Here is a 12,500-nt window from a genome sequence, read left to right on the forward strand (position 1 = left end):
CTCGCACACGCGGTTTTCCTTGTCTTCCACTTCACTGTTCTCCTCGGGGGCGGATGGCGGCGGCGTGGGCGGTAAGGGTGGGTTGTACATGGGCATGGGCGCTGCGAGGGCGGGGGGCGGGTGGGCATAAGCCTCGGGGTGGGCGGCGCGATGCACGTGGTAACTTTCCTCCAAGAACACATGTCGAGCGCGGTGCAGCACTGAAGCCACCAACAAGGATTTGTGAAGCGAAGCACCAGTGCGGCCGACGCGGGAGGCGGCCATTTTCCCGAGGGAAATGTTGATGAGCTTCTGGGCCTCAAGCCCCGCTCGGGAATCACAAGCCATGATAGTCTGGTGCTTACACACAAACAGTAATGGGTTTCTCACAAACGATCTCTCTCTTCTCCTCTCTTGGATACTTGTTGTCTGTTGTAAGCGTTTGCTGCGTCTGATTGCGCGGGTGAAAGTAGGAGTATATATACCTTCAGGAATCGTGACGTCACACACGCGCTCTGAGCCAATGAGCGTGCGACCTGAGCTCGTTTGAATTTTGGCGCCGCCCGTTCTGCGCCTGCGCGCGCCGTCCCGCGTGGCCGTGAATCGGGTCCCGTTAGAGATCAAAGTTGCCTGGCGCGACCTCGGGATTCATTCACTGTACATAGGTGGCGACTTGGTGACGGTGAAGCAGTTTTCGACCGTACATGTTAGATGCTGACTTAGACCAGGATTTCCCGGGAAGCGTCGATGTTTCGTCATCTGTAAAACATTTTATTTCTTCAATGCACTTCTTTACAAAGTTGATTTTTGGGTTATGCATTGCACTTATGCAATCTTAAAACCAAAGAGACTTTAGAAAACAGATTAATATACTTAAAACACAAGTACTCTATGACTGTCGGGAAGTTACTCATCCTAGCCTCGCACCAGTCCGCACTTGTCGTTCACTCTGACGTCATCAACGTTCGATTCTTCTACTGCCGAGCCACGTTGTATTATTTGCTTGTTTGCATGGCAACGATGCTAATATACAATTATGCGGTGTTATCGTGTCACTTGTAGGTATCTTACAGGAAGGCACAATGTGCGGTGCAAGTTGAAAGATTTTGTTTAATATAATTTGTCATGAGCAATAACCCTGTTGTATTTACAATGGTTCATGAACCTATTGAAAATATATATGCATGACTTTAAAGTCCGAGTAGGAGGATATTGCCATAGTATTTTGATTTCTGAAACAGATGGGTTATCCCAACTCTCTTTCTCTCTCTCTCTCTCTGTCATTATATATATATATATATATATATATATATATAATAGTATATTGGTTTATATAAGATAGTACATTCGTATATGTAGACATACATATATATATATATATAAATATATAAAACACACACACACACACGCCTGTAAGCACAAGCTTGTAGACAGTCTTCTGTGTGTGTGTGATATATATATATATATATATATATATATATATATTTATATATACACATTCATATATATAAGTGTACGTGTACATATATATATATATATATATATATATATATATATATATATATATATACAGATCTATATGTATATATATGCACACATATATATATGTATACATATACGAATGTACTAATATATATATACCAATATACTATTATATATATATATATATATATATATATATATATATATATATATATATATATACGTAGATTAAGATGTTTAAAGAATCATATATATGTTGTGCACTCAATTTTAACAAGTAGTTTGCAATTATTTTCGCGTTGGACATGGATCACTGATATCGATATTAAATAGCTTGATACTTGATGTGAAATCCCGGAGGCAATACTTGTTTATGTTACCATTCTGTTATTTTGTAGCTAATACTTATGTGTCCAAATTTCCCGCAAGATTTAAAACGTCCTTTTCCTCGCGCCTACGTAGAACGGAATGCATGAAGCACTTCAGGTGTTTAAATTATACATTTGATATTAGTTAATTAACAGCCGATGCTTTTTAAATGTGTAAAATGTAAAGTATCTACCACGTTGTTACTAATGGAACCGTGCAATAACAAGACTATGCGACCAAGAGAGAGCCACGAACGCAAAGTTTACATCGAGCCGATGCCCTAGTCGGTGAGTGGATCGGGACGAGTACTACGGAATACCAGTTCTCAGATGGGCGCTTGTGCGAGGCTAGTAACGTAGCGCCTCGTACTCGTACTCGCTTACACATGTTCATGAACCACGTTGATAACTGTTTACATATTGCACTTCGCTCAAATATTACCTTAATGGCCGTCCAGAGGTTGAAACAGCTTAAAAGAAAGAAAGAAAAAAAATAAAAGCCATACAACTCGTCATTTTCAGCGCATAGGTATAGGTATATGTATTTTTTCAGAGATGCGAAACTTAATCAGAATGTAGAAAGGAAGTCATTAGGGCAAGACTGAAGGCAAGTGATACGTTGGTATTTGTAATTATGAAATCTATATTTTTAAACGGTAACATATGAGATAAGTTCATTTGAAATGGGTTATTAACCCTTTGATATTAATTGATATTTTTCTACTAGTCCTCGCATATAAGACTTACATGCGATTTAACACTATTTCCCCTTAATGTTCCCATTTTAGCAATGATAACTACAAGAATAATAAGCTTGGCAATATTAAATATGATAGGCGATATCATGAAACGACATGAAACCATCGTAGAAAGTGTTCATTGATTACTGTATGCAACTGATTAAGTGTATCATACTAAGTTCCCTATTAGTTTTGCTGGAAAAAAAAAAATCTATTTTACACATCCCATATTTACACAAATTCCCCATTGCTCACTCTAAGAGCAATTTACCATTCTATTGGTAATGGAGGCATATCAGTCATTGCGTTTAATTCACCCTATGGATAAAGTACCATGACTTCAGGCCTGTTCAAGTCAGAATAAAATACCATTAATCAGCTTATCACCGTTATCAGTATTACTATCACAATGACTCTTAACTAGATATCATCGGCGTCATTTTTCTAATATACTGGTTTAACAAAGCGACAGCTTAGATAATTTGCCCAGTAGTGGGTCTTCATGTATAGCTCAATTACATTAATTCATTTTGTTATCATATCTTTTAGTCCAGCACTTTATTTTTTTCATAAAGAAAAATAAAATCAACCTAAAGTATGCAGGTAAATGAGAAGGGGCGAAAAAGTGTTTATCTCTACGGCAACTACACACCATGCTTGGCCATTTAAAGCAATAGTCTTAAAAAAAAAAAAGTCATTTCTAAATTTAGGTTTATAATTGAGGAAACATTGTCAGTGCCTTGTTGAACTACATTTAAGGTTGACTGTAATATGTCTGAAACTTGAACAATTAAATTGAACACAAATGAAGGAAAAGAAAGAACGAGCGACCGCGCGAAGTAAGGGTATGTAGGTATGTATATATATGTTCGTATTTATATGTATATATGTATATATTTACAAATGCCTGTCTTTGCAGAATATACATGCTGTAGAATGATACAGATTAATGATAATGAAGATGATGATGACGATAATTATATATATATATATAAATATATGTACAAATATATATATAAATATGTGTACAAATATATATATAAATATATAGATATATAGATGCGTATATATAGATATATATGTATGTTTGTATGTATGTATGTACGTATGTACACACACACACACACACACACACACACACACACACACACACACACACACACACACACACACACACACTCACACACACACACACACACACACACACACACACACACACACACACACACACACACACACACACACACACACACACACACACTCACACACACACACACACACACACACACACACACACACACACACATATGTATGTATGTATGTATGTAATATAGGTAGATTGATGTAGATAGATAGACACATAGATGCGTGATTGTGGGTATGTCTGTGCGTGTGCGTGTGCGTGTATACACACACACACACACACACAAACACACACATACACACACACACACACACACACACACACACACACACACATACACACACACACACACACACACTCACGCACACTCACACACACACACATATATATGTATGTGTGTATGTAATATAGATAGATAGATGTAGATAGATAGACACATAGATGCGTGATTGTGGGTATGTCTGCGCGTGCGTGTGCGTGTATACGCGCGCACACACACACACACACACACACACACACACACACACACACACACACACACACACACACATATATATATATATATATATATATATATATCAATATATAGATATATATATAAATAATTAATACATATACAGTTATATATATATATATATATATATAGAGCGAGAGAGAGAGAGAGAGAGAGAGAGAGATACAGTTATATATATATATATATATATATATATTTAATTATATATAAATTTGTGCGTGTGTGTGTTTATGTGTGTGTGTTAGGTACGTTTGCACGTATGTGCACACACACACACACACACACACACACACACACACACACACACACACACACACACACACACACACGTACACACTTACACACTTACATACGTACACACACACGTGCACACACGTACGCACACACGTACGCACACATGTATGCACACACGTACACACACACGTACGCACACACACACACACACACACACACACACACACACACACACACACACACACACACACACACACACAAACACCAAACACACACACACACACACACACACACACACACACACACACACACACACACACACACACACACACACACACACACACACACACACACACACACACAAACACGTGTGTGTGTGTATGTGTCTGTATACACATACATGCATATATATATATATATATATATATATATATATATATATATATATATATATATATTATGATTATATATACACACATATATGGATAGATAGACAATTTTTTCTGTGAATTAGATATTCCTCCGTAGCTGTTAAAAAGTTGAAAACGTCTGCCATGGATTATGTGAAGATAGCATGTGACATGTATCAGCGTTGTGGACATTTGCATATTAGGGCATGACTCTGGAAAAATACTTGAGTCACTCAGCTAAATTTATTGATTTTCTCTTAATCTTGCTGAAGTGAACGGGGGACTGAAATAAAAAATCCAAAAACAAAAAAACAAAACGGTCTGATAGCATAACAAGGAATGATATAGCACAAAGTATTATGAGTTTATCTATATTTAAAACATAACAAGAAACAACATTATAAATAACAAAATAGTAAAAAGTATCGGAAAAAAACAAGATCACTTCAAATACGTACATGGCATACAATTGATTTACAAGTAATGAAAATGGGTAATGGTTACTAGTTTAATATAAATATGCTGGACACCAAGTCCATACAACACTATCGCAAATTATTATGGCGAAAAAGAGTATAATTATTTACTGGAACATAATGTATAAAACATATAGCTTGTGCACTAGAGGATAGTAGGATATTGAAGGTAAATTAGGAGAGCACATGGGGTAAGGCGGGGATTAATAAAGGGGGGATGGGGCGAAGGGCCAATAAATCAAATGGAGAGTATCTATGCTTCTGAAGGAGAACAAGTTGACGAAGAAAATGTGAGAGATTACGTGAGGATGTCCATCAGGTTGGGGGATCGGGTAACAGAGGACAAGTGAGAAAAAACAAAGGTACGGGCTGCAGTAAAGCGGGGATAAGACAACAGAATATGTGGAACTGAAAGAGGAGCCATTTTGTAGGTAGTGAAGTGGGTAATAAGGGTAGAGATGTCGGTGAAGTAGGAGATGAAGAGAATAAGATAAGGAACCGGGGGAGGGAGGTAAAGTATTAAGAAGAATGTAAGGAGGTGAATGATCCGGGGAAAGCCACTGTTGTGGTAACAAGGAGTCATGTGAGCATCCAGGAGGGAGCGGAAAGGATAATGAGGAAATAAGGGGGGGGGGGGTAGATGGGATATGATGGGAGAGAGTGAGAGGAAGAGGGGTAAAAGGAAGATGAAGAGGGTGAGTCACTTTGAGTCTAGAGGGAACAGGAATAGAGAGATTGGAGGGTGGTTGCGGGAGACGAGCGTTTATTGGGTCATGTTTGTGAAGATTTTGATGTCTTCGAAAGTTTCTGGAGGGGGGTTGGGTGAAGTCTGTGAAACGAAGGTTTTCTTATGGGAGGAGAAGAGGCAGGCGTCTGAGGAACAGAGGAGATGGTGCGACTGGAAAAGTGAGAAGGAGGGCTAGGCATCGGGGAAGTGGTAGTGATTGGAATATCTGGATTTAAAGGGCAAAAGAATTTGACGGGGAGAGAGGGGTAGAGATGGGATGGTAAAGGGTACTGAGGGCGAAGCAGTGACATCTTGGGAAGAAAGTGAAGGAACAGAGAGCAACGGACAGTGTTGGAATAGGTAGCGAGAGAGAAACCTCTTGTCGGCATACTTTTTGTCTGACCTAGCATAGAGTGAGGCCAACTTTGAATCTGAGAACTGCTACCTCAGACTCGAACCTGCAGGCAGGGCAGTTCCTGTAAAATAAATTATGGGAGCCACCACAACTGGAACACGTATGTTGTAGTGCAGAGTAATTTAAACGGCAAGTTAGGGCACAAAGAGAGAAGGATGCTGTGGAGCGACAGTGCTGGCAGGGTGGCCAATATAAACTTCATAGGGGCCATATCTACATGGTAATCTTGGCAATATTGGTATAAGACTTGCGATGACCTCTAGGGGAATAGTGTGGCACAGTACGAATACTGCAATGCGTCTCCAATGCGCCCCCCCCCCCCCCACCACAACCAAACGATAACAACTGGCATGGGTGTGGGGGGCAAGTATTGAAAACACAAGAAGTAACTGTCAAAATTTATAATAACATCACAAGTAGCAACCTATTTAACAAGGTGAAAGGTAACATGGAAGTAATTGCATATGTAGTGTCAGAGCAACCACTATTTTTCTTTTATTATCTTATTTGATATTGCAAGTTCTCAATGCATTATGTTAGTGTCTTGTAATGCCTTGAGGGGTACTATATATTTATTTTTTCTGTTTGCTTTGCTATTTTCATGCTGCAGGAATGTTCTGATTTATTGATTATTAGAACCACTACCAATATACTTAAGTACTTTTATGTATTTAATACATATAGCATCCTGAAGCAGTAAAATATGACAGCCATTGCAATGTTGCAGATTCAGTGATCTTTCCATTTGCTAGCAAATGACAGAGAAAAAAATGAAATATTCTCTCAAAAGTTAATGAAACAGTCATACCCTGAGTCTTTTATTCTTATAAGGATTTTTAACAATGAAACTTATAAATCATATCTAGAATATCACAGATAGTTATGGAATTTTATGTATTACAGATGAGTCAACAAACAATATTACAAGTACATGAACAACATTACTCATATATTTAAGGAAAATACAAATGATAGAATCAGTTTAGATTCCTCATTTAGCATTCCTCATTATATGATTATTAACCATGTGATCTTCATGGACTGAATCGAATGTGAGGAACTTGCCAACAATACAACAAAAGAGATCCTCCTGGTTTCAGTACAGTATTAAACAATAATATACTGATTATCATTTTTAACTGTGGGTCCTTCCAAGTTGTTTTTTTTCATCTACAATAAGTAATCAAAATAAAATTGCCTTATCTTTTTGTTTTATCTGTGCTACATGTAGAACTATAGTAGCTTTTTTAAATATTTCATGATATCAGAATAGATCAGATCTTTAAACATGAAAAACACTATATTGCATCTGATAATTATGAAAGGCTACCAAGTCCATAATTAGTGAACAACTGGAACTCCTGACGTTTTCTAGTTAAGGCTTTTAAGACATGATTGTGTGTAATTTCCTTTGGAGGAACAAGAGGTGGACTATCAGAGGTCTCCTCTGAACTATCTCCCCAGGCCTCACTGTGGGAAGACCGCAGTAGATCCTCCATTAAGTTTAACATTGCCTGAAAAACAAATACCATGGAAATATAAAGTCAAACAGTAAAATTCCCTATACAAATTTTACCACAGATATTGCAAACACTGATATGAAACTGTTTATTTTTGGGATGCATTACTGTTTAACATTTTTTTTCTAACTCTAAATATCATTTACAAGGAAAATTTAAAAATACCTAAATTTCCACAGCTTTTATCATATGCATGAACAGTATATAAATCTGTAAAGGATTCAAAATATTATACAAGTTCACCAGAACAAGGTTTTAGAAGTATGCTGATCTAATATTACATTAATACTCTTCAAAACCAAATGATAGACCATACAAACCTTCCACATAGTTGCACGTGCAACATCTGCTCTATATCCAGGTAAGACCTCTTCTGAAGTCTGATTAATTCTTAACTGTGAAGCTAAATGTCCAACCCATTCACATCCATCTACTGTTTCTTGATCCTCCCAAGCCATGAAGACTGACTGCTCCTTCCGTGGAGAAGCTGAAAGGATAATGTTCAATTTTTAAATGAAAACAAGATATGAAAATCAGGCATGAAACAGTTCATATGAAAACTTTATTACAATTATACCTGAAGACTTATGAGGAGATCTGAGCTCTTCCTCCTCCTCAGTTACTGAGACTACATCAATATCTTGGTGTGCAGAACATCCAAACTGTTGCTCGCTGTTACTTCCTTCTCCTTCCTCTAGATTTCCAATGTCTGTAATTGTGCTAAAGACCTGCTGTTCTGATGGTAAAAAAAGTTTATCTGGAAATAAAAAATGAATATACATATTAATCTTAGTAATATATGAATATCTAACAAGTGAAACAAAATATCCACAAATCAAATCTCAGTGTTTTTTATTTATGTCATTTCACACTTGAAATGCACTATGAAATAAATGCAAACCTGTTTGAAGTAGAGGTCGAGGCTCTACTGGAGTATATGCCTGACACCTTGCCCAGGCAACTATTCTGTTTGTGGTCCACCAATTGCTGCCTTCTAAACCACACTCACTTATATACCTTCGAACTTCCCTTGCCCTCTGAAACTAAAGGAAAACACACACTATTATCTGATGTGACTGAAGACTTTGATAAAAAAAATAAACAAGATGAGGGGGGGGGGGGGGGAATAATAATAAAAATAAATAATTAAATAATAAAAAGGGAGAAAAAAAAATCATACCAATCCTTCAAAATATTTTTTTTTTGGTGACAATTCATTTCAATAGGACTTTTTTCATGCCAGAAATAATTAACAGCAAAAACTCAAAGTATTTCCAATCATCCATATGAACAACTAATACATGAAGAATATGAAAAAAAAAAAAAAAGTTTTTTCTTTTAAATCCATAGACATCAGATAAATGAACTGTTCTATGCTGTTTTCTTTTACTGACAGATTACCTACAGATACCATCACAAGCATAGTCACCAAATCCTACCTGATCTCACATACTGTATATACACCATTTGTTGAATTCTCAAAAAGAAAAGAAAAAAGAAAAAAGAAGAAGAAAAAAAAAAATACAGTAAACTATTATCTTTGTTGTTAACATTTATTTATACTTATTATCACTGAGTTATTAGCAATATTTGTAGTAATAAATAGGAAATGTCTTCAATCTGTAAATTCTAGGAATAGAGTACACAGATGAATTCCGATATGTCTGGTTACTGACTCCTTGCTTCTTCAGTCATCCCTGTGTGGATAAATTTAATAAAGCTGTCCTGGCTTCAAAAGGTTAAAGACAATGGTAAATTATAAGAAACAAATTGTCATCAATATACTGTACATAACTGCTTTGGAATAAAATTAAGCAATCACTACCATTATGAATGAATTTAATATCCTAAATTAAAGATACAAAATTCAAGGCTCCATACATTTGTATGGAGTCTTAATGGTGTTATGAGGACTGTCTGGCCATCTGGCCAGGCATGGGCTCCCATGGTCAAAATCAAGTCAAACAGAGTTTCATTCTCATCCATGAATGGGAAGAAAAAGAACAAATGAGTTTCCACTGCAGGGTTACCACAAGTGTTTGTTCCAAATTTTTCACTCATTTTCATATATGTTCATTCTCAAGGACCCTACAGCCTTTTTATCACAACATATATTCCTTTGACTTAGAATATCAAAGGAATATAAAGAAAAAGGATAAACAAGTAAGATCTGGTAGGACTATTAAATGACTCCTTGGTGATTAATCTCTTGTGGAGTCATTTATGTGTAAGCAAAATTAATTGACTAAAATCACAATGGACATTGCATGTATGTACATGCCCCTCCTAGCTTCAATGAGTTAATGACACTCTACCTTCATCTTATCCTCTTACCATAAAATTAACCTAACATGACACAAAAATGACACCAACCTCTGCTGCTCTTTGCTTTCCAAGTGGCCAAAGCTTGAACTCTTCAATGGATCCTGCACAGAACGGCAAAATGCATTTACTTATCGACTGGTTGGGGGGGGCCACAAGGGGTATGGCTCTTACCCACAGATTTATACATGCATCTAGAGATCTGCAGGCTTGACAAGTGACCTTTAATTGTCTGCAACAAAAGAAAAAAATAATAAATTTAAGTTATGGCTTTATTTACTGCCTATAATAAAATAATTATTACTTAGTAATATTAACTCCTTGGACCCAGGTGATGTGACCATCACATCCCAAAAATTTTGGCTTGAGGGCTGGGTGTTGTGAACATGGAAAAATTTAGCTGAGGGTTAGGGTGACAGGAAGAAGCTGTCACTGGAATTTGGCTGAAGGCCAGGGTGACTGGACTGACTTGCCGTGAGTGAATAAAACTTTTGGACAGTGATTAGACTCAGTGGGCATTTGGGAAGCAGCTCTTGCATTATTTCCATTGTTAAAGGAGTGTGGAATATACCATCCATGAGCCATGGCTGGAAGAGTGCATGCCCCAGAGAGGACATTATTTCCATGCCTATGTTATTGCACAAAGCAATAGACTACTTACAGAGATGATATGGAGTCTGTGCAAAGAAAACATTCTGTTACAATCTTGATGAAGCATATCAAATGACAAATATAGAAATTGGAAAATGGCAAAAACACAAAAAACATTTATGCAGAAAAAAAAGAGATAATAACATTGCAAAGGGGATGCAAGGAGTCTTGACACCACATACAAATGTTCATGTGCACACAGCATACAAGCCACACACTTGGTAGAGTTGCCAATCAAGTAAGACTAATGCCCCAATTTTGGGCCACATGAAGGCCGTGAAGCACCTGGATTCATCATATCTCTCACCCTATATGATATACATTTCACATACAAGTTTGTTACTACTTGGTATTTTTTTCCTCAAATGAGCTGGTAACACTGTGAGAAGAGGTAGAGATGAAAGACATTACAAATGTTGGATGTTTATAATTTCCACTCTTACTGTTAAACAACTGAAGAAGTTAAGCCGAATCTTGCCTGGATTTCCACAGGTCACTTCCAAATAAAGTATATAATTATGTGAAGACTGCCATGTGCTAGGCCAACAGAAATTCTTTGCTAACTACTATTATATTTGTAGCCATCTACTTAACAGTTCAAGGCACTCAGCTATGTCTTACATCACTAATTCCTCCTAAATACCATATGACCAGCAGTTTTGACAAAATCCATACTTGGTAGCTATGTACTGTTGTGGCATAAAAAATAAAAACATTAAGAACAGATGGTCAAGTTTCTTTACAACATTTCTTTTTCATCCTCTGGGTGTCTATTTAAGTTGCATATTAAATCTTGCATAACTACAAATTTTACATCAAATGAAGTTTAACTTCTTACCTTATCTGATCCTCCCATTTCTTTGTCGCAGTGACTTCTTGGTCTTCACTTGAGTTTTCTGCAACTTTATCTGGTAAGCCTATAACAGGAGGACTTATTATTTTTCCTGTATCACTCCCTGAAGTTTTTGCTGAAGAACTTTTTAGAGTTGTGGGAATACTTGTGACCTTAGTTGCGACATTGGTGAAAACAGGAGTAGTAGCTGTAACCCCTGCAGTAGTTGTAATACACAATGGCTTTAGCAAAGTTCGAACAGTAGCAGGCGTTACAGATGTAACAATATTACCACGAAGCAGTGACACACCTGTTACTGCTATATTTTTTACTGTACTTCCTGTTGAAACAGTATTTGACAAAGTACATAAGGTTCTATTGTTTCCAGCACTTCTTACTATGAGTGGTGGTAATTGAATTGTTTTTCCACTCTGACTTGAGCTACAAACAACAAGTGGAGGGTGCTGTGTGACTGTATTCTTTCCCTGGCTAGTAACTAATTGTAGACCTCCTGATCCAGCCATGATGCGTCCACTTGGCATCACAACAACACTTGCTCCATCTTTAATAGCTGCTGTTGTACTGGTACTGGATGTTGCAAGAATACATTTGCTAGTGGGTAATTCTTGTGTCACAGCACTAGGTTTACTTGCAACAGGTATTGTTATACTCTTTGCAAGCTGCCC

General features: G+C 37.0%; 2 protein-coding genes across 3 annotated transcripts in view; both read right to left on the bottom strand.

Moving 5' to 3' along the window:
- LOC125030679 (immediate early response gene 5 protein-like) overlaps nucleotides 1–444 on the bottom strand; it is a 1,357-nt gene extending 913 nt beyond the window's left edge. The window contains exon 1 of the mRNA XM_047620873.1: nucleotides 1–444. This exon is cut by the window's left edge and continues 913 nt beyond it. Coding sequence (XP_047476829.1) covers nucleotides 1–327 — 327 coding nt within the window. The 5' untranslated portion in view covers nucleotides 328–444.
- A 6,850-nt stretch (nucleotides 445–7,294) lies between these two features.
- Nucleotides 7,295–12,500, bottom strand: part of LOC125030599 (YEATS domain-containing protein 2-like) — a 16,407-nt gene continuing 11,201 nt past the window's right edge. For both annotated transcript variants that reach the window (XM_047620735.1, XM_047620736.1), the window contains exons 7-12: nucleotides 11,821–12,500; nucleotides 10,383–10,563; nucleotides 8,911–9,052; nucleotides 8,587–8,766; nucleotides 8,330–8,496; nucleotides 7,295–8,003 (exon numbers count right to left, since the gene is read on the bottom strand). The exon at nucleotides 11,821–12,500 is cut by the window's right edge and continues 1,259 nt beyond it. In XM_047620735.1, the coding sequence (XP_047476691.1) occupies nucleotides 7,806–8,003; nucleotides 8,330–8,496; nucleotides 8,587–8,766; nucleotides 8,911–9,052; nucleotides 10,383–10,563; nucleotides 11,821–12,500 (1,548 nt within the window). In that variant the 3' untranslated portion in view covers nucleotides 7,295–7,805. The remainder of the gene's footprint in view (nucleotides 8,004–8,329; nucleotides 8,497–8,586; nucleotides 8,767–8,910; nucleotides 9,053–10,382; nucleotides 10,564–11,820) is intronic.

Source organism: Penaeus chinensis, chromosome 11 (assembly GCF_019202785.1).
Source record: "Penaeus chinensis breed Huanghai No. 1 chromosome 11, ASM1920278v2, whole genome shotgun sequence".
NCBI classification, from domain to species: Eukaryota; Metazoa; Arthropoda; class Malacostraca; order Decapoda; family Penaeidae; genus Penaeus; species Penaeus chinensis.